This window comes from Rhinichthys klamathensis, unplaced genomic scaffold (assembly GCF_029890125.1).
Source record: "Rhinichthys klamathensis goyatoka isolate OS25496 unplaced genomic scaffold, OSU_Roscu_1.1 h1tg000103l_1, whole genome shotgun sequence".
NCBI classification, from domain to species: Eukaryota; Metazoa; Chordata; class Actinopteri; order Cypriniformes; family Leuciscidae; genus Rhinichthys; species Rhinichthys klamathensis.
Genome location: NW_026606642.1, coordinates 3,571,901 through 3,599,159, shown reverse-complemented (window position 1 = coordinate 3,599,159; position 27,259 = coordinate 3,571,901). Strand labels below are relative to the sequence as shown.

The 27,259-nt window shown below is 43.4% G+C and overlaps 2 protein-coding genes across 2 annotated transcripts; one reads left to right on the top strand and one right to left on the bottom strand.

The window, feature by feature from the left end:
* Positions 1-6,426: 6,426 nt before the first annotated feature.
* LOC130087012 (SLAM family member 5-like) lies at positions 6,427-10,546 on the bottom strand. The gene is made up of 5 exons (XM_056253213.1): positions 10,539-10,546; positions 10,046-10,437; positions 9,576-9,884; positions 9,362-9,478; positions 6,427-6,503 (listed from the first exon to the last, which is right to left on the bottom strand). The coding sequence occupies exons 1-5, from the start codon at positions 10,544-10,546 to the stop codon at positions 6,427-6,429; spliced, it is 903 nt and encodes a 300-aa protein (XP_056109188.1).
* Positions 10,547-23,129: 12,583 nt separating this feature from the next.
* LOC130087010 (piggyBac transposable element-derived protein 3) lies at positions 23,130-24,971 on the top strand. Its single transcript, XM_056253212.1, has one exon. It carries the CDS (start codon positions 23,130-23,132, stop codon positions 24,969-24,971), a length of 1,842 nt encoding a protein of 613 aa, XP_056109187.1.
* Positions 24,972-27,259: the final 2,288 nt, after the last annotated feature.

Sequence of the window (27,259 nt, the reverse complement as noted above, 5' to 3'; positions counted from 1 at the left end):
GCAACATTTTTCCAGTCTTCAACTGTTCAATTTTGGTGAGCTCTTGCAAATTGTAGCCTCTTTTTCCTATTTGTAGTGGAGATGAGTGGTACCCGGTGGAGTCTTCTGCTGTTGTAGCCCATCCGCCTCAAGGTTGTGCGTGTTGTGGCTTCACAAATGCTTTGCTGCATACCTCGGTTGTAACGAGTGGTTATTTCAGTCACTGTTGCCCTTCTATCAGCTCGAACCAGTCTGGCCATTCTCCTCTGACCTCTGGCATCAACAAGGCATTTCCGCCCACAGAACTGCCGCTCACTGGATGTTTTTTCTTTTTCGGACCATTCTCTGTAAACCCTAGAGATGGTTGTGCGTGAAAATCCCAGTAGATTAGCAGTTTCGGAAATACTCAGACCAGCCCTTCTGGCACCAACAATCATGCCACGTTCAAAGTCACTCAAATCAACTTTCTTCCCCATACTGATGCTCGGTTTGAACTGCAGGAGATTGTCTTGACCATGTCTACATGCCTAAATGCACTGAGTTGCCGCCATGTGATTGGCTGCTTAGAAATTAAGTGTTAACGAGCAGTTGGACAGGTGTACCTAATAAAGTGCCCGGTGAGTGTATATGTCATTCTCAATGGTCTGAGATGGTATAAATTCTTTCCTCAGCGTATTATCTAGTTCTTCTCCTGATATGTCCCCAATGTCCAAGAATCTTCTCGCCGCATCCAACACCATCTTGATCCTCTCTGATTTCCCTTTAATTTCCACAGCACAATTGACCACCATAGCAATAAATCCCAGAAATCGCTTCTTGTCCATTCCAATAACGTTATTCTGATCATCTCCCTTCTTTCCCGGCTCCTGTTCTGTTTGCACTACTACTCGTTCCATTCTCTTAGTAGCGTCTGCATATGTTAGCCCTTCTTCTGCTCTGATTTTACTCACTTTTACCTGTTTGATTTTTTCAGGACATTGCGTTGACCCCGCAGGATGATTTCCCGAACAATGAATGCATTTTACCTGTTCCTCTTCACACTCCCCTCTTTCACAAGTATTTTTCCCACATCTCCCACATCTCCTGACTCCTCTACACACTGCAGCCACATGTCCATACTCCTGACAGCAAAAGCACCTTAACGGAGCTCTTTCATAAGACCTCACCTTGTAGCATATATAGTCTACATATATCCTCTCTGGCAAATCTCCCACAAACGTCAGACAAACAGAAGTACTTTCTTCCCTTTCTCCTTGACGGAATCGTGTCAATCTTCTGGCCTCACAAACTCCTTCAACGGCCCGAAACTCCTCGTCTTCCACTGACAGCGGTACGCCACTTACTACTCCTTTCTTTTTGTATTCTGTCCCGAGTGGGAAACATTTCACAACTCTGTAATCTGTATACTCCTTAATCTTTAGAGCTTGTTCTCTCTGATGCCTTGACACGCAGTCAATAATAACCATCCCACTCCTTGTTATTTTAATGGACCGAACATCTCCGAGTTTCTTTCCAACGAATCTTCCAACCTCGTGCGAATCCTTGAAGATCCCGTCACTTTTTGTTACTGCTATCATTCCTACTTGATATCTCTCAACAGTTCTTCTTGTCTGGCTTTCATCACTTGAAACACTGTTCTTTTTCCTTTTCCTGTTCTCAACTCCTCTTGTATCTTCTTCATTTCCCTCGTTCTCGTCTGACTCCATTTCCAGATCAGCCCTCTATCACAGCACAGGACTCCAAAGTGACCGACGGCGACCGCCGCCATCTTCCTCTTTGTTTCTGCAGTTCTTGGTCTCTTAAAAGTCGTCATCTTTTGCAATCATGTCCGTTAAGTTTTATTCGTTTTGATGACCATTCGTTTCGTAGACTAATTGAAGTTGCTCTAAGCGTATGTTAACACGACAAGGATAACAATATGATTAAAAAGGAGATGTTTTTGAGTTTTGAGTCCTTGTGTTTTCTTCGTACAGACAAAATGATCCCATTCACACAGATCCATGAAAACGGCCTAAAACTCTGTATTCTGCTGTCAGGCCATTAGATGGTGATGAAACACTATAGACTGAACACGTAATATGCATCATGACGTCATTGTCTTCAGAGATTCGCGTTTTTGTTGTTTACACGGAGACCGCTTTCAAAAACGTGCACTTTTTCAAAAAGTTTATTTTTCAGACACCCAAAAACATGTTGTCGTGACTCGTGTAAAAGAACGGCCAAAACGCATAAAACGTTTTTTTTTTGTTAAAAACAGTGTTGTGTAAACAGCCACGAAAACTGAGATGGGGCAGGAGTGGCCCTACTGGGTAGAATGAATGAAAGTAAATTTAGGTACTTTCACACTAGCAGAGTTGACGTCAAGTTTGGTTCATTTAGATGAGATGAACACTGTTTTTCCGAACTTGGCTGCGCACCCGCAAACCGTACCCAAATCAGCATGAGAAAAAGATACAGTTCATGTGAACTCCAGCACTGATATGGACGTGATCTTTCTAAATCGACAGGCAGAGAGAATGCGTCTCATTTCTGCTTGGCTTCAGCGGAAATTAACTCCCACAATCTTTAGACATTTGCAGTACATTCGCGGCAGATAGACGCAATAAGTGCCATATCGACAGTGTGAATTCTCACTCTGAGCTGAACTCATAAGTTGGCAGCCCTGGTATTTATTATAAAATTATGTAAAATGACTGCTAAAATCAATCAGCATTTTACAGTTACTAACCTAAACCATCGTCCCTTTCAATGAAAGGCGGCCATACTTGCAGTGCGGCTAGAGTGGTGGAATGACACATTTTTGTAGGCCAAAATCCAGAAGCGATTTAGCACTTCCGGTTCCATCGTCCAGAAGTTAAGTGTTTTTTGTTTAAATGGCTGTCCGCAATGAAGGCAGGCCGAGAGACGTGGATGCTGCTCTGCAGAGCGCTGTGGTGTGTGTGATAAAGTAGGTCGGAGAGGGGTCTTGGGGTCTATATGTGCATGTGTCTGCTGCCTGGTGTGTGTTATCTGACTGCACGTCGTCAGTTTCCTCTCTGCTCCGAGAGGTTTTTTTCAATGTGTGAGAAAATGGACTTGTGGCGTGAGAAGTCTCAATTGCATGAGTCTCACGCTGACTGCATAAGTGTTGGGGGCTCTGGTGGTGTGAGTGACTGTGCAAATATGAAAAACAAGTAATCAGAGCTATCTTTTTACAGAGAGCCAAAAGCTACAGAAAATATAAGCAAAATGGATAACTGCAATTCACAGAAATAACACATGCCTGAAATCGCCTTGCTAAAATGGCCTAAACTTTTTATTATTGGTTTGGTTGAGGATAATAATTACTAACTCCTTATATTTATGCTTTGGAAGTCTGATTTATCATGGTCATTTAAAAAAAGTGCTAACAATAATATTCTTGGCCATACCTAATTTCTATTAAAAAGCACTTGTTTTGTTTTTATTTTATAAATCTGACACATGAAAAATAACACAGAGGTGACTTAAAACAGCAAATATTATTATTTTAGCAGTTAACAGACATTATCGATCAAATCAGTACCAAAATGGGATGTCCTCATTTAACTAAACACAAATTCACATAATCATGAACACAGTGATACGTTTAAGTGTACTGTAACCTTCCTCACTATAAAGTGGCTGTGTCCGAAAGCTTAAAAATGCTGCCTTTGAAGGATTCATTCCAAGGTCGGAAGGCATCAAGGCACATCCTTCGTTGCCTTTGACGTCCCACAATCCTGTGCTTTCCATTGAGCTAAAAAATAAAGATGGCCCCTCAAAGTTACAGTTGGTGGTCAGTTTGTGTGTAAATGTACACTGTAAAACCCAACAAGTTAAGCTAACTCATTTCATTTGAGGAAACCGATTGCCTCAATTCATTTAAGTTTATAAAAAAAACAATAGTTATGAGTACACTGAACTTATTTTAATCGAGTTCACTAAAACAATAATATTTCTTAAAACACAATTAAACTTTACACTGCAAAATACTGTATATAGCTGAAACTTCACTTTGAGTAAAAACAGTGTATGGTTTTGACCAAACCCTTTCAACTTATGTCATTTCTTGCAAAAAAAAAAAAAGAAAAAAAAGACTATAGTATTAATTAAATATTCGCTTAATTCTCACCAAAGCTCTCTATATTTTGAACCGTTACGTTTTGTTCTCAGAACTCAGTTTTGTTAGGTGCCTTTTTTACACAAACTCTGCCTGCAAAGTCACTGCCTAAGTTTTCAGACGCAGCCAATGATTTATCAGGAAAAAAAATGGGGCTTACCGTTAAAGTTTTTGTTAATGAAAATAAATTTGCATCTGCATTTCAAGCTCATACTGCTTCGTCAACTCAAGCTGCTGCTAAATGTGCATTTCCAAAAAACAAACATATACATGTTAAATGTGCATTTCCAAGAAACATAATTATTATTTTAGGTGCCAAATCAGGTGCTGGTGTCACTGGTCCCAAATATAATTCTGGATTCCTGTTTATATTAACCCTCTGATGGTCTTCAAAAAAAAGTCACACTCGTGGTCTTCGGGGTCTATTGGACCCCAGACAACAACATTTAATTTTGTAACCGAACAATATATATTTTTTTAACAAATATAATTTTACTCTGTTTATTAATGTTTTTACTCAACATTTGTGCAGTTTTTGGAGAATTTGTGATTTTTTTTAAATTTCTATAAATAAATAAATAAATAAATATTTAATTAAATAGGATTTTTACAAAAAAAAACAGCATTCTATGTTAAATAAACTTTACAAAAGACCCAGATTTCTAACTTTCATTCCTGGGGATACCATGTATAATTTTACAAGGTTTAATGTAAGATTTTTGCCCATTTTTTGGAAAATACAGGTTAAAATTTGTAATAAATCACTTTAACCACTAGATGGCTATAGAGCTCCATTATATGCCATTTGCTATTTGAATTACTGAAAGATATAGTTTCTAAAGTTGGATTCAGTTGGATTCATATCTAAATATTATAAAATCACAATTATAACAAAAATAATATAATTTTTGTCAAAATTTAGCATTTTTTGTTCTGAAAAAACACTATGCATGGTAAACCGCATGACTTCTGCAGACAGGGTTGGAGCAGGTTTGGCACTTCACTGTTGTTGTTGTTGTTGTGTGTGTGTGTGTACATTTTATTTTTATTTTTATGTGTACAGTGTCACCAATTTATTTTTGTGGTGGTTCTTCATTTTGTATGATTTTATTTGACAAATTATAAGACTTTTTATAGCCTTACAAATGTATTCCTGTGTGTGTGTGTGTGTGTGTGTTTGTGTGTCTGTGTGCGTGTGTGTGTGTGTGTGTATGTGTGTGTGCGCACATTTTCAATGCGTCTAAGTGTTACCAATTTATTTTTCTGGTGGTTCTGCATTTTAGATTATTTTATTTTACAAATGATAAGAGAACAGTTTTTATAGTCTGTATGTATTCCTGTATAAATGTATTCCTCTTTATGTGTGTGTTTGTGTGTGTGTGTGCGCCTGTGGTGAGCATGATCATTTTGGATTGTGGATGTTTTTTGCATTGTTGGAAGTGTGCCACTTTATTTCTGTCATTTCTGTCTATGTGTTCTACGTTGTTTCTGATTTTGATGATGTTATTTTGTCTATTTTGATTGCGGGGTCCAATAGACCCCGAAGACCACGAGTGTGACTATTTTTGTCACGCCAACATAAAAACAGATATCATTAAAAAAAATTTTTTTTTTGTAGATCTAGAAAGTGTTGAGAGCCGTAGAAAGTTTCAAACCATTTGGACAAAGAGAACATTTTTTTTAATTTGAGCAAAAGTCATTTGGGGTCCAATAGACCCCGAAGACCATCAGAGGGTTAATATAAAAAAAAGCATTTGAGAGATCAAGGATAGTTCTTCTTCTTAAAAAAAAACGTCCTCTTGAGCTAGAAATAAGTACGGAAACTAGCAGAGCTTTTCTGCAGGGTCACAACATGAGTGTATGAGGTCATGAAGATATACACCCTGACCTTTATTATCAATCTTAGAGTTTCACAGATACAGTTTGATTTGAGTGAATCTTTTATCTGTCAGATTCTATATTAAGTACCTTTGTCTAAGCAAACGCCAAATGTTTTCATGTGAGCAGCAATGGAACAATTCAACCGCATTGTGTTCACTCAGACACGCTATTCACACCTCAGAGACACTCATCAAACACAAGCGTCCGGCAGTAGATACGTGCTCATGCACAAGCTCTTCGGCTACACAACCACATTTCTGAACCTATAACGGCAAGATTCACTCCTTTTACAACATTTGCATATGTGCATCTACAAATTGCACATAATAAGATCTACACACTTGGTAAATTTAACATTTAAGAGTTAAACATGAAAATGCTCCAATGCTCCATATGATTTAGATAATTTGTACTACAAGATAAATTCTTCTAGGAGAGTGCATGTCCTACTGCATGTCCGGTTGGATTTTCTGATGAAACATGATGATTCTCACATTCCCAAACTCAACCATCGTCTCAGAGTCTGAGGATGTTGCAGGAGATTCACAGTGAAAGCGATGACACAGCAACTGAAAGATTGATGATCATACGGCAACAGCTCTATACTCCACATGACTCTCCTCTTCAACATTCTGTTAAAAACACACACAAGAGATGATAATAATGAGAAACAAAGAAGTGTGACCCTCTTAGAAAGACCTATCAGACAGATTCCTTGTTGTGAGAATGCATTTTTCTGACTTCATATGAATATACAATGTTTTGAAGTAATGCCAAATTGGACACTAAAACCTGATTTTGCTGTTATCAAGATTTAATCCAGATGTCTGCAAAAAAAAGCTGCAGCCGTTGTGTTATAAAGCAGATTTGACAATCGTCGTATGATGTTAAAAGCACATTTTCTTGTTGACTGTTGTGCCAATCATCAAAAAAAAAAAAAAATGCATTTCCTGAATGCTTCAGTTTCCTGTCAGACAGTTTAACATTGTGAGTTTCTGCTAAAACAAACAAACAAACAAACAAACACTGTTCTCTGCTCAAATCAAAGACAATGTTCAATCCAGGCACACACACAGACCCCTAGTGCCATGTTGGCTTCTGACTAAACAAGTGTCCTTTTTGCACAATTAAAATTGTTATTTAATTGCATTTAAGTTCTAATTCTGCGTGAGCGCACAAGTCTTTTCTGCAATTAGGAAGTCCCACAGTCCTCACAGTCCGCTTAAATTAGTCAAATAGAACTTAATTGTTTAGTGTGGGTGGTGATGGCGCAGTGGATAAGACACATGCCTTTGGTGTGAGAGACCCGGGTTCGAATCCACTGTGAGACACCAATGTGTCCCTGAGCAAGACACTTAACCCCTAGTTGCTCCAGAGGTGTGCGACCTCTGACATATATAGCAATTGTAAGTCGCTTTGGATAAAAGCGTCAGCTAAATGAATAAAATGAATAAAAAAATAAAAAAATGAATAGTATTGGGACGAAATGAACCATTTTTGTTGAAATAACTAACTGGACAGTGGATTTTTTCATAGCACTTCATTATGAGTGTAAATGTTGAAATTAACTGTAATTAAATGTGTCTTATAAAAGTGTCTTTTAGGAAATCAGTTCATTAGTTCATTAGTTTTTAGTGTTTAGTGTGTTACTTTGCTCAGTGAGAATTAACTGGGTTCATTAAAATAATATATTAAATTTATTATAAAAACTGTTAATGTGTTCTCCTGGTGCTGTTGACCTGGCGTTAAAAAATGAATTTATATATATATATATATATATATATATATATATATATATATATATATATATATATAATTTAAATGAAATAAATGTTTTTTAGTTTGATAATTTTTTATGTAATATTTTGTTTTGTTTTTTAGGGGAATTTTAAGGTACTACATTATATTTATGGAATAGTTATGATTATTACATGTTGCACTTTTTTGAGCATACCTGAAAATGAACTTAAACTGTTGTAAATCTTGAATGCTTTAGAGCAGAAACTTGAGTTTGACAGACAATTGCAAAAGTGAAATAAGTAAAAAAAGTGAAAATAAAAAAAAGTTTTAGAAGTTTAAGTTTATTGTTATGAAAAAATAAAGATTTTTTAATTTAATATGAAATATATATATTTTCCAAAACATGTTTTACTGTAAAATTGTGAGAAAATCAATGCCATAAATCTAATCAAGTCGTGTTCCAAATTTGCAGTTGATATCTCAAAAAGAGCTTTCAGTAATAAAATAGTTATTAGAATAGTTAATATAGAAGTTCCCACTTTCCATTTATTTCCAATGCGCTATTTTAGACACAGGAATAGTACAAGTGTGACTATTTTTTTAAGGACCATTTAACATTTTCAAATCATGTCCATTATTTTGTGTGTGTGTGTGTGTGTGTGTGTGTGTGTGTGTGTGTGTGTGTGTGTGTTCACATAGCAAGTGCTAAAATCTTTACCAAGTTTTGTACAATTCTGATGAATAAAAAAAAAAACAAATACATTTTTTTTTTCAGTCAAAAGTGACCAGACAGCACCAGATGATTATGTTCATTGAACAACGTATTTTTTAAATGTATATCATATTCACTGACTGAAAGTAGAAGTCTATAGTGTTTATATTAAGGTTCAGAGGTCCAGAACTCTTTCAGTCTTTCTCATTTGCTTCAAAAAAATAAATTACTTTGGCTTTTTTTTTTTTTTTTTACTACGTTCTTGGGCAAAGCAGATATTTTGTGCATTTCTGGTAGATCAGAAATACAGATAATTAAATGATACAGAGACTCATGACATAATTAAACACACTTACCAATTTTTGTGCGTTTCTTGTGTGGAATGTCGGATGAGCGTAAGTGATCTTTCTGTTAAGAATCTGAACTGTTTCTACAACAACAATAATAGATGCATTAAAACCACAAAACACACTCTTAGCTATATCTGATTCTTTGAAACATTATTAGAGCTGTCAGCTAAAGTAGTTCCAGGCAGGTTTTGACTGCATTACAGTTCCATATCACTTGATCACCAAATATTATTTGTAAAGGTCCTACAAATAATCCTACACACACCACAGCGCTCTGCAGAGCAGCATCCCCGTCTCTCGGCCTGCCTTCATTGCGGACAGCTGTTTACTTTAACAGCCTAACAGCAAAAGAACCAAAACACACCAACACACTGACCAAGCCAATACATATAATAAACAACAGGATAAAAATGTAGAAAATGTGTTTTCCCCCACTAAGTGACCTTTTATGGAAATCTCTCTCTGAAACATACACGCACACAAACTTTCCATGGTTGCCCTGCAATTTACTTTTCGATAATATACTTTTCAACTGAAAACCCTGCATGTCATTTCTCACTAGTAGTAAGTAACACTTGCCTTCTTGATCAGTTGATCTACATTTCTTGCAGATGCAGAAGATCCCAACGACTGCAGCAACAATCATCAGAGATCCAGCAGAGATCAGGACGGGGTAAAATAACGGGAGGCCTTGATCTGTAATGGACAAAATGGAAGTGAATGTGTCTGATCTACAACAGAAGACAGAGATCAGGTCAGTAAACACACACATATATCATCAGTGCTGCTGTACCTGCACATGTGTGGCAGAGTGTGTTGATGTCCAGATGTGTGGTCTGGTTGCTGATGGGATTGTTCAGCACACAGCTGTAGGTGTTTTTATCCTGATATTCCACCTCCAGAGGTAGAGAGAGACTGATGCTGAGATCACACACACTGATGCTGGACAATACACTCATTCCTGCGTACCAGGAGAGAGTCGCATCACACACATTTACCACTGATGAACACACCAATGAACAGTTTGATGATGATGATGATGATGATGATGATGATGAACAGTGTGAAGAGTTACTGATGATGACAGGAACAGGCAGACGAGCTGGAAAACATGACAGAATAAACATAAATAGGGAAAAATCTATGCAACAATCAGTGTGTTGAATGGGTGTTTATATGGTCTGTCATTTCAAACTATAAAATGATCCAGATCAATAAAAATAAACAAATATTTGAAGGACAGGACAAATAATCTCTACTCACCATAGACAGAAACACTGAATGTTTTTGATGATCGTTTCGCTCCAGTTATCTGTAGTTGATAATCTCCAGCATGTTCAGTTGTGGTGTGTGTGATGGTCAGAGATCCAGTTTGATCGTCCAGCTTCAGTCTGTCTCTGAATCTCCCATCAGGACCATCATCATATGTGGAGAAGACTCCAGTCTCTCTGCTGATTTTAGCTATCAGAGACTTTTCAGCTCCATATTTCCACAGTATGTCGTCGTCTTCATGTATTTCAGTAACATAAGTGTTTAGAGTAACAGAATCTCCCTCCATCACTGACACTGAATCACCAAACACACCTGGAGAACATACAGATTTACAGAGATTAATGTTTCTGATGGTTTCTTGAATCCTGAAATCAGCTGTAGTTCTGTAATGTAAATGTGAAAGAACATTCACAACAGCAGCAGAAACACAAAATGAAAGGTGAGATATGTGAACCGTTGATCTAAAATCAGTGTGTAAAGTCACATGTCCATTATTTTTCAAGACCATTTCAGACCTGGAAATTTCAGTGCAAAATCCTGAACAGAGACCTGAATTCAAAGTAAGTATATCTTACAATATTTATACAACAAATTCTGAAAATAGTCTAATAAGCAGCAGATTTATTACTCCAGAAAGAAATTAAACCATGAAAATGTGTTTATAACTTACCAGTCAGACTCCACCAGCTCAAACAGAATAAAACAAACATGTGAAACATTTTCTCCAGTAGTTCAGTGTGTGATGAAACATTCAGTCTATATGTGTGAATCCTCCCACAACACGGTTTGACCCTCCTAGTTTCACAAGTCGTATTTGCACATATGTTATAGTTTACCTGCCCTTATTAAGACTTAACTGTTCTTAATGGGTGAAAATATTCTTTATTTTTATTTTTATTGATTAACATACTTTTTGTAAGATTGTTGCCTGACTTTGTGTATAAACTGCATGTCATGTTAGTGTATTTCTAGTGATTTTAAAATGGTTGATGGTTGTGTGTATTTATTGAGTTCTCAATTTTAGTGAATGGAAAACCCAAAGTAAAAAGTTAAAACCATGTATGGTCTCACATTACTAGTTTTACTGACGTTGATCTTCTGAGTGAAAGTGAAACTGCTGCGGCCGTGTTCTTCAGAGACGTGGTTTGATCTGGTGGGTCTACAAACATCTGTGTGTGGGCATTCAGTGCATGTGTGTATAGTTTGTAGGGCAGGGTCCTTCCTTCCTTGGACCCCCTGTGGTGAATATCAAGTTTTTTTATGTTGTTTCATATATGTCCATGTGGTGTTGGTCATATGCTTTAAGACAAACTATGACCGCATTCATCAGTCAACACCATGCATTGAGGAGTATTTTCTCCTTAAAACTCGTATAATACTGCCAGTTAAACCGTCACAAACATGTAACCGATCCTGTCAAAATGTGGACAGGGCTTTTCCACGGTGATAACAAGATAGCCTTTAAGAACCCTAGTGAAATTTTTTTTTTTATTGTATTTTAAAATATATTCCCTTTTTCAATAGTACATTGCAAATATAACAAAAAAAATTATTATCTTTAAATAAATTAAAAGTATATTAGCATCATGCTTTTGACTATTTTCACAATACAACTTTTAACACACTTAATTAAATAATTGTACTTTAGTATATTTTCTAAACATATATTTTAGAAAAATATACTTAAAGTGAAACTTAACAAAAGCCTAACAACCTCATAAGAGACAATAATCATGTGCCTTGCAGTCTTGAGATGAATATCTTAAGACCTTTTTGGGTTTTTTTTTTTTTTGGTTTGTTTTCTTTAACTTTGCATCAGCCAAGGACAAAGTTGAGCATATATACACCCTTAAAAAAAGACCTTGAAAGATGTCATACAGTATGTTGATGTAAAAGCCATTAAAACGGATCTGGTTAACCCATACCTGTTACTGTCACGGAACACACACAGGAGGCTGAAAATCCAAGTGCAGTAATTTTAATTTAAAGGGCAATCCAAACTCATAGTCATCCAGGCAGGGGTCAGTAATCCAAACAATCCAAACACAAGCACCAAACCAGCAACACGAAAGCAGACCAGGAAGTGGTGTGACATTATACAACGAATCCGTACACATACAAACACAGACAGGGCATATATACACAGATCTAACAAGACTAACAATGAACAGCTGGGAACAATGATGACGGGGAACAGCTGAGTGCAATGAACTGATGAGTGACAGTGACAGACAGAATGCTGGGAAATGAAGTCAATAGTGAAGGACACCGTGATAACGAGGACCTCTAGTGACAAACAAGGGAACACAACCAGACACTGTGACATAACCCCCCCTCTACGGAGCGGCTACCAGACGCTCCAAGACATAGTACAAGATAACACAAAACTTCAGGAGGGAGGTGGAACGGTGGAGGATCAGGGGGAGGGATGGTGGGCCAGGTCCATGAAGGGAAACAGGAACAGGGGGTGAGGGTTTAACCGGGGACCAGGGCGAAACAGAGTCCATCGGGCGACCAGGGCGAAGCAAACAGTCCACCAGATGGCCAGGGCGGTGAAGACCCTTCGGGCGGCCAGGGCGGTGAAGACCCTTCGGGCGGCCAGGGCGGTGAAGACCCTTCGGGCGGCCAGGGCGGTGAAGACCCTTCGGGCGGCCAGGGCGGTGAAGACCCTTCGGGCGGCCAGGGCGGTGAAGACCCTTCGGGCGGCCAGGGCGGTGAAGACCCCTTGGGCGGCGAAGACCCCTCGAGCGGCCAGGGCGGTGAAGACCCCTCGGGCGGCCAGGGCGGTGAAGACCCCTCGGGCGGCCAGGGCGGTGAGGACCCCTCGGGCGGCCAGGGCGGAGACGGCCCATCGGGCGGCCAGGGCGGTGAAGACCCCTCGAGCGGCCAGGGCGGTGGAACAGGAGCAACCACCGGCTCGGGAACTGCAGCAGGCACCGGCTCGGGAACTGCAGCAGGCACCGGCTCGGGAACTGCAGCAGGCACCGGCTCGGGAGCAGCAGCAGGCACCGGCTCGGGAGCAGCAGCAGGCACCGGCTCGGGAGCAGCAGCAGGCACCGGCTCGGGAGCAGCAGCAGGCACCGGCTCGGGAACAGACACTAGAACAAAAACAGTCACAAAGACAGACACAAACACAGACACAAAAACTGGGTCAGGCTCAGGAATAGGCACTGGCTCTGCCTCCGGCTCTGGAACGAGCACCGGCTCCGCCTCCGGCTCCGCCTCCGGCTCAGGAACGGGCACCGGCTCAGGAACGGGCACCGGCTCAGGAACGGGCACCGGCTCAGGAACGGGCACCGGCTCCGTCTCAGGAACGGGCACTGACTGTTCCACTGGCTCAGCCTCCGGCTCGGAAACGGGCACTGGCTCTGCCTCCGGGTCAGAACCCGCAGACACTGGCTCTGCCTCCGGCTCAGGAACAGCAGAGACTGGCATATCCAATATCCGAGCCAGACGCTCCAGGTAGTCCCAGTTCAGGAAGGCAGAGGAAACAGGGACAGTCTCTCGCTGGGCAGACGGGACGGGGACAGTCTCTCGCTGGGCAGACGGGACGTGAACAGTCTCTCGCTGGGCAGACGGGACGGGAACAGTCACTCGCTGGGCAGACGGGACGTGAACAGTCTCTCGCTGGGCAGACGGAACGTGAACAGTCTCTCGCTGGGCAGACGGAACGTGAACAGTCTCTCGCTGGGCAGACGGGACGGGAACAGTCACTCGCTGGGCAGACGGGACGTGAGCAGTCTCTTGCTGGGCAGACGAGATGTGAACAACCTCTGACTGGGCAGACGTGACGTGAACAATTTCTGACTGGGCAGACGGAATGTGAACAGTCTCTGGCTGGGCAGCCGGAAGTCTCCTCCTCCTCCGTCCTTTCTGACGGATGTGTGCCGACTCTGCACTGGACGAAACCATCGACGAAGTCCCAGCGCTCGATGAGACCCGTGGTGAGGCTTCAGCTGTCCTGATCTCCTCGTGCCTTTGTGCACATCTAGAAAAGTATTCTAGTAAAGAGATTCCATTCTCTCTCTCTGCAGGAGAAAGTTCGCTACGTGGAATCCACATAGTGACTGGGGACGAGATCTTACAAAAAATAATAAAAAAATGAAAATTACCGCTGGATTTAAGGGATGACGGATTCGTTCTGTCACGGAACACACACAGGAGGCTAAAAATCCAAGTGCAGTAATTTTAATTTAAAGGGCAATCCAAACTCACAGTCATCCAGGCAGGGGTCAGTAATCCAAACAATCCAAGCACAAGCACCAAACCAGCAACACGAAAGCAGACCAGGAAGTGGTGTGACATTATACAACGAATCCATACACATACAAACACAGACAGGGCATATATACACAGATCTAACAAGACTAACAATGAACAGCTGGGAACAATGATGACGGGGAACAGCTGAGTGCAATGAACTGATGAGTGACAGTGACAGACAGAATGCTGGGAAATGAAGTCAATAGTGAAGGACACCGTGATAACGAGGACCTCTAGTGACAAACAAGGGAACACAACCAGACACTGTGACAGTTACAAATCTGTGAATTTGTCATGATTTTAGAGTTTGTTATCAGAAATAACTGAAGTATCACTAAATTATTTCAGGGTGATATTTCTGTAAATGCAATGCTCTCAATCTTTGACCTTTACTCAACCAATCCTTACTGATATGATCACAATGTCTATCAACAGTAAGAGCTTTTCTATTTCATGTATGAATCAACAGTTTTTTGGCTAACTTGATATTTAGGCCTAGCTCTTGCTGTTACATCATGTAGGCAAAACATTGACACCATTCATTTATAGTATTATTTGTAGGATCATAAATTGATAAACAAAACTGACTCCTTTAAACACACACTTACAATAATATCATGTTTTCATGCAGAACCTGCCTCCACAGCAGATCGAACCATTTTTTTTGTGCAGAAGTCAAAAAAGAGTCATATAGAGTATTTTGCTAAAACTAGAACATTGAAACCTGCTGAAAACAAACATTACATTTTATATCATGCTTGGTTAGTTCCATAGGCAGTCCTAGTATGCTTGCTCACATACTGTATTTGATGTAGGCATGATGATAGAAATATTTAGCCTACATAATATTTTACAAACAGAGCTAAAATACTTTTTTGGTGTTTTTTTGTCGTTGTCTACATTCACCCCACAGACCCAGATTTGAATCAGAATCTGCATTCATTTGTCTGATGGAAAAAAGTGGAGAAAAGCTTATCTTTAATTTTCTCACGGTGGTCTTCTCTCTCTCGTTCAACGATAAAAAACTAATCACTTCATATTCGACAGAAATCCATTTTGTATTGCTGAAAAATGGAAGTAAAATGTGTTTGTGATAAAAACGATGTGGACATAGGCTATATTGTTATGGTTTTAGTTTTAGACTTAGGGGGGGGGGGGGGGGGGTATACAACAATAGCTTATACAACTATGCAAAGCTGTTACAGTAGGCCTACTAAATAAAGACTGCTTGCTAAGATCTTCACCTTTTCTTGTCCCTGATATTACAGTACTGAATAAAGACTGCTTCACCTTTCCTTGTCCCTGATATACAAGAAAACGAATCGGTTACCTAACGTAACCTCGGTTCTCTCTAGAAGAGGGAACGAGTATTGCGTAAGCTAGCTTACGCTGCGGGAAAGATTCATCTTTGCTGAGATATTGAAGCCAAAAAATTATTTCATAATTTTGTATCCATACACAACGCAGTTCCTCTGCGGCAGACCTAGAGCGGGCTAGCTAGCAGCTCATTGGTTCGCTCAGAGAGAACTGCTTAAGCCTATGGGAGAGCGGGGCTGAACCCGCTTCCAATGAGAGGCGCCCGCGCGCTCATTGCGTCATGACCCGCCAGAATGGGCGTGGCCATGGTGTATATAAGGAGCTCTCCCAGGCTTATATGTTGATTTATTTCAGCGTGAAGCGAAACGCTAGTAGCGCAAGCACGGCCGGGAACGCAATACTCGTTCCCTCTTCTAGAGAGAACCGAGGTTACGTTAGGTAACCGATTCGTTCTCTTACGAGAGGTTCTCTCGTATTGCGTAAGCTAGCTTACGCTGCGGGAACACCTGGCCAACGCCGTGCGCGCTACGAATCCACTCATGAAAAACCCAGGGATATACCGGGGGAATTTTTTAACGTGGAGTGAATGTACAAAGAGGCCGCAGAGCGGGCTCATGAAGTGTACACATAAGCATGTATGGGGCCAGCAGAGCGGGCACATGAAGTGTATAAGCATTACAGGAGAGCACAAGGGGCGAACCGGTTGTGAGGGACCTCCAGAAATGCAGCTTCTTAGAGAGCTGTTCGTCAGACAGCTAGTAATTTTGCCTGCAAGGCGGGAACTTCCAAGTTATAAAACCTGACAAAAGTGGACGGGGAGGCCCATCCCGCGGCCACACAAATGTCATGAACGGAAATTCCACAGGACCATGCCCACGATGAGGCCATGCCTCTAGTGGAGTGCGCCCTGATGCCCAGAGGGCAGGGCAGGCATTTAGATGCGTAAGCAGAGGCGATAGCGTCCACTATCCATCTAGACAGTGTCTGTTTTGAGGCGGCCAGACCCTTGGTGCGCCCCCCAAACGACACGAAAAGCTGCTCAGCGCGTCTGAACGCGGCAGCGCGCGTAGTGTACAATCTCAGAGCCCGCACCGGACAAAGGAGATTGGCATCGCGCTCACTATCGGATGAAGGCAGAGCCGATAGGGAGATAATCTGAGCCCTGAACGGGGTACCAATCGCCTTCGGGACATAGCCATGCCTAGGTTTGAGAATGACAATCGAATCATTCGGTCCAAACTCAAGACACGCGGCGCTGGATGAGAGCGCGTGAAGATCCCCAACGCGTTTAACTGAGGACAGAGCCGTCAGGAAAACGGTTTTGAGCGAGAGGTATTTCAGATCCACAGACTCGAGCGGTTCGAACGGGGGTGCTTTCATAGCTTCAAGGACTATAGAAAGATCCCAAACCGGAACCGACGGGGGCCGCGGAGGGTTCATCCTCTTAGCTCCCCTGAGGAAGCGGATGACTAACTCGTCTTTGCCCAATGACTGAGCGCGTCGGGGTTCCGCGAACGCCGCGACGGCTGCCACATAAACCTTGAGAGTGGAGGGGGACCTGCCCTTGTCCAGCATCTCTTGAAGGAAAACAAGCAAAGACGGCACCTCGCACGACCGTGGGTCCAGCTGTTTGTCGGTGCACCATTTTGAGAACACAGACCATTTAGACGCATAGAGCCTTCTCGTGGAAGGTGCTCTAGCCTGTATGATAGTGTTTCTTACTCCCTCTGGCAAATCAACGAATAGTCGTTGATCACCCATGCATGTAGCGCCCAGCGCTGTGGATGGGGGTGCCAGATCGTGCCGCGAGCTTGAGAGAGGAGATCTGCTCTGACTGGGATGGGCCACGGGGCTGTCTGTGACAGCTGCGTGAGCTCCGGAACCCAATTCTGACTCTCCCAACGCGGGGCTATGAGGAGCACCGAGTGGCGTGTGTCCCTGATCCTCTGAATTACCTGTGGTAACAGAGCGATCGGAGGGAATGCATAGAGCGGGCGGCGAGGCCATTCCTGGGCTAGCGCGTCCTCGCTCTTCGAGAAATATATTGGGCAGTGAGCGTTCTCTTCTGACGCGAAGAGGTCTACTTCTGCTCTGCCGAATAGTCGCCACAGTAACTGGACCGTCTGTGAGTTCAGGGACCATTCTCCTGTGGAGATGAGGTTCCTGGACAGTATGTCTGGACCGTCGTTCAGATGGCCCGGCACGTGCGTCGCTCTGAGCGAGAGCAGGCGGCTCTGAGACCAAACTAGAATGCGGTGCGTCAGTAGACAGAGATTTCTGGATCTGACACCGCCCTGACGGTTGAGATAGGAGACCACGGCCATATTGTCCGAACGGATCAGGACGTGGTGTCCCTGGATGCGCGGGAGAAAGTGCGAGAGCGCGTTCTCGACCGCCAGCATTTCCAGACAGTTTATGTGTAATGGGCTTTCCTGAATCGACCAGTGGCCGAAGGCCGGTGAGCCCTCGCAGACTGCACCCCAACCCGTGTTGGATGCATCTGTCGAGATGACTTTTCGGCAGGAAAAGGTCCCCATCGTGACGCCTAGACGAAACCATTCTGCTACTGTCCATGGCTGCAGCGCCGTGAGACACGTTTGCGTAACCCTGATCAGCTGGCGGCCCGTGTTCCACGCGCGGTGGGGTACACGGCTGTTCAACCAGAACTGAAGCGGGCGCATGTGCAGAAGGCCCAGCTGAAGTACAGCGGAGGCTGAGGCCATGTAACCCAGCATCCTCTGAAAAGTTTTCAGAGGCCTGCGGGTGCCCATCTGGAACGAGGCGGCTAGACGCTGAACACTGCGCGCGCGCTGTGTAGACAGGCGAGCCGTCATCGTGACCGAGTCCAAATCTATTCCTAGGAAGGAAATCGATTGACTGGGATGAAGGGAGCTCTTTGTCCAGTTGACAGAGAGGCCCAGCGTTTCCAAATGGTCGAGGAGAACTGCGCGGTGCGACAGAAGCTCCGTCTGTGATTGGGCCAAAATCAGCCAGTCGTCCAGATAATTCAGAATGCGCAGCCCCTGGCTTCGCAGGGGGGCGAGCGCCGTATCCATGCACATCGTGAATGTACGGGGCGCCAGAGATAAGCCGAACGGGAGAACGGCGTATTGATAAACAAGACCCTCGAAGGCGAAACGTAAGAATGGCCTGTGACGGGGATTTATCTGGATCTGAAAATAGGCGTCTTTCAGGTCTGGAGATATGAACCAGTCCCCCTGGCGCACCTGCGCGAGGAGTTTCCTGGTAGTGAGCATCTTGAACGGTCTCTTCATGAGCGCTTTGTTCAAAGACCTGAGATCTAAGATCGGTCTGAGGCCGCCGTCTTTCTTGGGAACCAGAAAATAACGGCCGTAAAACCCCGACTCGGTCATAGATGGCGGGACTCTCTCTATCGCGCCCTTTTGCAACAGCGTCGCAATTTCTGAGCGGAGCGTGCCGGCGGCCAGCGGGCTGACAGAAGATTCGAGCTGCGCGCGCGCACGAGGCGGGCGGCGGCGAAACTGTAGCAGGTAGCCGTTCTTTATAATGCTTAACACCCACGGGGAAATGCCTGGAATGGCTTCCCACGCTTTGGAGCATGCGGCTAGTGGCCGAATGGCTGTATTGCCCTGATTGCTGCACATAGCGGGCTGGACACAGTGTGTGGGCGCGCTTTGAATGTGTGTGGCAACGGGATTTGCACTCAGAGAGGAGTCTATGGGCCGTGACACAGAGCGAGCAGAGAGGGGACACGTGCACGAGCTCGTGGGCGTGTTTATGTTCTCTGATATTAGAGCGGGCTGTGCCCGTTTCATGTGATGGGGCTCTGATAGAGACACGGGATATGTTATGCTTGTGTGTATGGGTGAACACATGATTGTGGGCACATTTTCTACACAACTGGCAAAATTTCTCTTTTTGAGATTTCTCTGGGTAGCCGTAAAAACGGCTTTTTGTCGCTCGCAAGCGGGCTGGGACACCGGCTTGTTTGTGGCGGTCAACACTACAGCAGTCGGCGAAATAACGGGGACTGGCAGAGGGCGAAGCTTTGACGGCGGTCCGGCCGCAGCGGGAGCGCACCGTCGTTTTCTTGACATTGTTAGGCAGACTTCTGATGATCAGGCTTCAGCGTGATCTTAGGTCGCGGGCCACGGGGGGGCGGCGGTCTGCGGCGGCTGTCAGAGCGAGAGCGAGGGCGAGGGCGGCCGCTCTGACTGCGCTGAGCTGTTTGAGTCTGCGGAGGGGGGCGCTGTGATGGGGCTCTGGCGGAGGGCTCGTGAGAGCGGCCCGCTGAAGAGCTAGCGCGGCGGGGTAGAAACAAGTTCATCGCCTGAGTAGCTTTCTGTACTTCAGAAAAGCGATCGACGATTCCCGTGACGGCAGATCCAAACAGGCCCGTCGGGGAGAGGGGCGCGTTGAGAAACGCGGCGCGCTCAGAATCTCCCATGTCGGCGAGCGTGAGCCATAAGTGTCTCTCAGCAACACAAAGGCTGGCCATGCATTTCCCCAGAGCTTGTGCGGCGGCTTTAGTGGCGCGAAGGGCGAGATCCGTAGCACTTCTCAAATCCGTGACGGCGGGGGGGGTTTTTCTACCGCCTTCGGCCCATTCACGGAGAATATCGCTCTGTAACACTTGGAGGACAGACATAGAGTGAAGCGCAGCGGCGGCCTGACCGGCGGCGGCGTAAGCGCGAGCATGAAAGCTCGAGGTCGCTCTGCAAGCTTTCGAAGGAAGCGTGGGTGAAGAACGCCATCTAGCGGAGGGCGGGCAGAGGTGCGTGGCGACCAAGTCCTCGACGGGCGGCATGGCTGCATAGCCTTTCTCGGCGGCTCCGTCCACCGAGCGCAGCGAGGCGGATATATCGGAGCGATTTCTAGCCGAGAGCGGTGCATTCCAGGATTTTGTCAGCTCTGCGTGAAGTTCAGGCAGGAATGGAGCGGCCCGGGTGCACGCGGGGGTCGAGCGCCGATGAAAAAAGCTACCGTCCATTCGGTTCGGGCCTGCTCGGGTGGAGGAGACCACTCGAGACCGAGGCGTTCGACGGCCTGTGAGAGGAGGCGCATCAGCTCCTCTTCTATCCCGGCGCGGGTCCCCGTCGACTCTCTCGCGGATCCGAGAGATGACCAGTCTTCACTGTCAGAAGCGAGCAGTGAACAGGAGTCCTTCTCCTCCGCGGCGTCATCGGAAACAACAGAGCGGCCACTCGGCGGCAACTGAATGTCCGGCAGGGGCGGGGAGGGAGAGCGGGAAGCGGGAGGCGGCGGCGGCGGCCCGCATGTTTCCGCTGGGGGCTCCGGCGGCCTTTGAGAGCGGCGTTTCTTTTTACGCGGCGAGAGAATAGGCGGCGCGGGAGCGGTTTTCACTGCCAGAAGTCGTGCCCGCAGGGACGATAACGGCAGGCTTTCACAGAAGTCGCATCCTCCATCAGCGAGGGCGAGTTCTGCATGCTCGAGTCCCAAGCAGAGAGCGCAGATGACATGGCGGTCTCCGTCCTCGAGACGAGCGCGGCAAGAGCCGCAGGAAAAACGAGACATCTTTAAAAAGACGCTCGGCTCTTTTAGATATAGAGAAAAGGATACAAATCGTCGGATGGCCTAGCTTGCAGGGCGGCTGAAGGTGGCGAAGACGGCCGGCTTCTTCAGGGTCCTTGAGCTCGCTAGAGGATGCCTTCTTCGACGGCGATGGCTTTTCTCAGGAACAGCAGAAGCGTGCAGCTTGCTGAAGATGAAATGAATCAACATATAAGCCTGGGAGAGCTCCTTATATACACCATGGCCACGCCCATTCTGGCGGGTCATGACGCAATGAGCGCGCGGGCGCCTCTCATTGGAAGCGGGTTCAGCCCCGCTCTCCCATAGGCTTAAGCAGTTCTCTCTGAGCGAACCAATGAGCTGCTAGCTAGCCCGCTCTAGGTCTGCCGCAGAGGAACTGCGTTGTGTATGGATACAAAATTATGAAATAATTTTTTGGCTTCAATATCTCAGCAAAGATGAATCTTTCCCGCAGCGTAAGCTAGCTTACGCAATACGAGAGAACCTCTCGTAAGAGAACAGGAAGTTTGACAAATGTTCAAATGGGAGAAACAACGAGAACAAATGACAGGAGGAGGAGCAGCAAGGGGGCGAAGGCCTATATCATTGATGTGAATGTTTAGCCTTTATGTTTTAAGTAATTCAAATTATGTTAGATCTACTGTTATCTAACCCCCTAAGACAATTATTTATCAGGCCAATTTTTACTGGGGTTTACAGCTACTGTTTTTGTTAATAAAATAAAATTTACATCCCATTTAAGTTCAAGCTTCTGCTAAAAGTTGCTTCATCTGTAAAAGTTGCTGGCGCTGGTGCCACTACTTTCAAATATTATAGTCTGTCGTGATTGTCATTCGGGTGAATGATCACTGATTTGGATTAATGGATTATTTTGAAAAGGTAATACAGTTTTAATGTTAAGCATGAACTGTTCACATTTTCAAAACAATGCACAGTTTGTGTATAAATCGTCTGAGCTGTTTAGCATGATTGATTACAGAAATGCCAGTTTGCAGTATTAATCTGCATAACAGCTGTTTTGTAGTGCGCCATCTAGAGTCAGAATTCACCATTCCAAAAAAAGTGAAAGTTTAGTGCAGCGGTGTTTAGATTTAAACAATATAATCACTCAAATCATGACTTAATCATAGCTTAGTTCAGTTATATTACAAACTAACATATCATTTAGTGGCAAGAAAATTTGTATTTGATCTGTAATGAGAAAATCTGATCTTTTAACCCTCTCAAGGCAGGCGTTGCTAATTTGCAACAGTTAAAAATTAACGACCTTATTACTCCAGATACATATTTTATGAGTTTTTTTTACTCAGAAGTACCACTGCTGGACTTGGTTGTCCATTAGCAACAAACAGTTTCCCACTTGCTCACCAGGTGGCAGTGTAGTCTCACTTCCAACATGTCTATTTCCATGGGTTCCCTGAAACTGATTTTCTTGGAATCAATTTCGTGTAAGTATCACTATCAACCTCCATTAATTTGAAACTAAAACTGCATAAGAAGAATCATAAGTGTATATAGACACAGTAAATGCCAATTAGTAGATTTTATCTCTTCTGGATTTTTCCCCTGGTGCAGCTCTATTTCAACGTAGCAGATTTGCAACGTTTGGCCAGATAGGTACCACTGGATACCACATGCTTTATCTACTAGTTTGCCTATATTTTGAGCAACAGTTTATACTAGGGTTATGTTCCTATCACCAGTGTTTACGTATTACTTTAAAGTGTCACTGAGGGTATATCATATGGAAAATTTAATAATTTGGAGTGAATTTACACACAATCAGAGGCAGATTTGATCAAAAGCAATGGCACAATACCATGTTCATTTGACTGTGCAGTGAGGAAAACTGATGTAGCCTAAATTCCATGGCACTTTTATTAGTACAGATCATTGTGTCAAAGCATTTTTTGGCAAACTACCTTACAGAATACTTTCTATGCAGGATTTGCAGGTTGTTATGGCAGGCAGACGAAAGATTTATTCAGCCAGGGAAGTCATCGAGTACATTTGCCTTCCTGATGGTACTTTATCTGACACAGAATCCATTCCAGACGATGAAATTGCTGATCCAGATTTTGAGGAATCTCCTGAAGCATACGAGTCTGACTCCAGCTTTGATGATGATATATCAGCTAATCTCAACCACCTTGATGTTGAAATTCATAACATACATGCAGACAGTGACACTGAGGTCCCAGATGACAATGAACCTCAGCCAGGCCCAGCTCCAGTCAACAAAGAGTTTTCTTGGAGGCAGAGGAAACCCCCAGCAGCTGACATAGACTCTTCATTCCGAGGACCTGCATTCTCACCTCCCCCAGACGAAATACCAAGTCCAAAGTGGTATTTTGATCAGTTCATGGACAAATCTGTGTTTGAACATATTTCTCACCAATCTAACTTGTATGCAGTTATGAAGAATGGCTCAGAACTGAAAACAACCCCTTCTGAAATAGAGCAATTCATTGGTTTACACATCTTGATGACCGTAGTACGTATGCCATCGTACCGCATGTACTGGCAGACGGCAACCCGCTACGACCCAATTGCGACAGTCATGGGACGTAAGCGATTTGATAATCTGCGTACATACATCCACATGAACGACAATACCAATGTGAAGCAAAAGGATGAGCCTGGATACGATCCATTATTCAAGGTGCGTCCAGTTCTTGAGAAAGTCCGTGCCAACTGTTTGAAGGTTGAACCAGAAGAAAACCACTCCATTGATGAGCAGATGATCCCCTTCAAAGGAAAGCTTGGAATGAAACAATATATCAAGAACAAGCCGCATAAATGGGGAATCAAGGTCTTTACTCGTGCAGGTGTCACTGGACTAGTCTATGACTTTGAAGTATACACTGGAAAAGGGACCGTGACCAATGAGCGTGGACTTGGTGTTGCCGGTGAAGTTGTGCTTCGTCTCGTATCAGAAGTTCCAAAAGGACTAAACTACAAGTGCTTCTTCGACAACTGGTTCACTTCCCCTGAACTCATTGTGGAACTGAAGAAAATGGGAATTCTAACAGTTGCTACCATCAATCGTAACCGTCTCCGTGGATGTACCCTCAAGAGTGACAAGGAACTCTCAAAGGCCGGGCGTGGTGCGTATGACGTGAAATACGAAAAGACAAGCGGGATGTCCATCGTGAAGTGGTATGATAACAAGGCAGTGTTGCTGGCATCATCCTTCATTGGCCCTGAACCTGTTGAGAGATGCAGAAGGTGGTCGAAAGAGAAGAAGGAATATGTGGAAGTGGACAGACCCCACATTGTCAAGGTGTACAACCACAACATGGGAGGAGTAGACTTAGCAGACATGTTTGCAGCTCTCTATCGCATTGACATCCGCCCACGTCGTTGGTATCTGCGCATCTTGTACTACTTGATTGACCTATCACTGGTCAATGGTTGGCTCCTCTATCGCCGTCATCTCACCCAGAACCAGGAGAAGAAGTATATGCCACTTCTTGACTTCCGTGTTCAAGTTGCAGATGCCCTCATCAAGGTTGGCAAACAGGCTGACTTGAACAGTAGGAAAAGAGGACGACCGTCATTGGAAGATGATCCAACGTCCCATCAAGCTGCCCCACCTCCACCTCCACTTCAGAGGATCTCTGCACCATCGGTTGATGTCAGATTAGACCGGTGCGATCATTTCCCCATCCATGCTGAGAAACGTGGACGATGCAGACTGTGCAAGAATGGCTACACGCAAACGGCCTGCCTGAAGTGCAAAGTACTTCTGTGCTTTACAAAAGACAAAAACTGTTTCTTGGAGTACCACATGACAAAGTGACTTGGAAACATGCCCTACTCAATGAGGATTTGAGATATTGGATTTTTGGATCCCCATATGTTTTTTGTTGTTGTTCTGCCACTGAAAAGCACTTTGTTACATTGTTTGAAAAGTTGTATATAAAAAGTTATTGTTCATATCATATTCAGTCGTCAGTGTCTAATAACCACACTGGGCCAATGTTGCAAATCTGCAACATCCTAGAATCACACACTGGGCCAATGTTGCAAATCTGCAACATCCCAGAATCACACACTGGGCCAATGTTGCAAATCTGCAACATCCCAGAATCACACACTGGGCCAATGTTGCAAATCTGCAACATCATATCATATTCAGTCGTCAGTTTCTAATTACCACACTGGGCCAATGTTGCAAATCTGCAACATCCCAGAACGCCTTGCATGTGAAGGTCTCTCTAAAAAAAAAGTCAGGATTCTATTGTACTACCCCATATGATAATTTTCCCCAAATATCAGATTTTTCCTGTTACTAAAACTTAATTTGATCCTGAGAGGGTTAATAGCATTTGTCCGATGAACATACAAAGTTCACGTCCTTTTCAAGAAAATAGTGTTTTGTGTGAGTTCAACTTTAAGGCACTTTAGCGATAAAAATAAATTGTCTAAAAAATATTGCAATCCCAGTGCAAGGGGAATTTTTTATATATAGGCCTATACTGTATAGAATGATAATTTACAATATTTCAACAGTTTTCATATTTAATATTTCCACAGCTTTTGTTTCATATCTGCACATCAAATAAATAATCAAAATATGAAATAATGTTAGTGTACTTATGTAATGTAAGACATGCAGCACCTTTTTTCTAAAAGTGAAGCGATCAAACCACATTCGTGTACAGAAATAAAAAAGAGCATAGATGAGTAATTTGCAGCTATGGTTTGCACTATATAGATAGCTGTTAAAACTAATATAAAGCAAATTCTTTTTCATATTTTCAGGGACAATTCCATCAGCCCATCTCTGAATATTACAATTAAGCATAATGACCCTACTGTTCGCTCTGGGATTTTTTTATCCTGCTGAAAATGAACAGATTAAGTTTTATATCATGCTTATGTCAGACTGTGAGGTTCTTGCAGTAGTTAGTTAGTGGAAGCAACAACACATTATCTTCCTCTAACTTTCTGTAAAAAAAAAAAAAAAAAAAAACCTTCATATGAGATATAATAAACAGAACAAAACAAACTTGAAACAATTTCCACAGTATTTCAGGGGAAAAAATGATGTTGTAACTATCAATATCGCTGAAACCAGTGAGAAATGGGATTTAAATAAACACAACTGTAATACCACCAGTGCACGCATTTTAAACGTATAGCCTATTAACAATAAGCATTTCAGTTGCAACAAGAAGTCAGTACAGTCATTAAACCCATTCTTTTATAAACTATAAGCAACCTGGTTTGGATTTAATGTTGACATAATTAGCCTACTACCTATTAAAATAAATAGGCTATAGGCTAATAGTCACATTAATGCTCTCACATAAGCTGTATTTTGTGATATTAGCTGCGCTTATTTCCGTCATTGGTAAAAGAAGCGGGGCGTGGTCATATAAATTGGCCTATTTAGCCTACAAAATAGGCTATATTTTACAAACAGATCACGTTTGTTGTGTATTTCACGCTAGAACTCTTATAGGAAGGTTCCAGGCTACTTACTTTCAAGAACTGCTTTCCTATTTGTCTGAGGGAAAAAAAGTGGTGAAAATGGTTCTCTTTAATCTACTCGGACAGACAATTGTTTATCTCTCTTTCGATCAACTTAATTTATAATTCCTTATTATTGCTGAAAATGGAAGTGAAATGTGATTGTGATAAAACAATGTGGACATATTGTTATGGTTTTAGACACGTTTGAGGGCGCGGGGACACAATCTAGGGCTGCGTTTCACAAATAAAATAAAACACCGTAAACAATACAAAATCATATTATATTTGCAACAATTATGTGATGTACGCGTCAGAGGGTGAACGTGACGAATCGCCATTACGTCATCGCGCTACCGTGGACTAGTAAGCATCCCAAAATATTACTTTCTCTTTGGCGTCGACGTGATGCAGAGGAGGAGCACAGCGCTGTTGTGTATCAAAAGATGCAGTCATATTTTAAAGGAAAAGTGGGCGAAATGAAGCTTCTTTTTATATTGCCTTTATTGCTCTTGTGTTTAATCAATCATGGTAAGACATTAAGCGTATGTTATTGTTTCTCTTATGTAATTGAGTTATAGGCTATTCGACAGAAATGCATTTATCATCTGT

Coding starts and splice junctions, on each gene's coding strand:
- LOC130087012 (XM_056253213.1), bottom strand. Junction 9,885..10,045: donor ATTCAGTGTTTCTGTCTATG/GTGAGTAGAGAT, acceptor CATGTTTTCCAG/CTCGTCTGCCTGTTCCTGTC. Junction 9,479..9,575: donor ACTCTGCCACACATGTGCAG/GTACAGCAGCAC, acceptor TGTCCATTACAG/ATCAAGGCCTCCCGTTATTT.
- LOC130087010 (XM_056253212.1), top strand. CDS start 23,130: ATGGCAGGCAGACGAAAGATTTATTCAGCCAGGGAAGTCATCGAGTAC.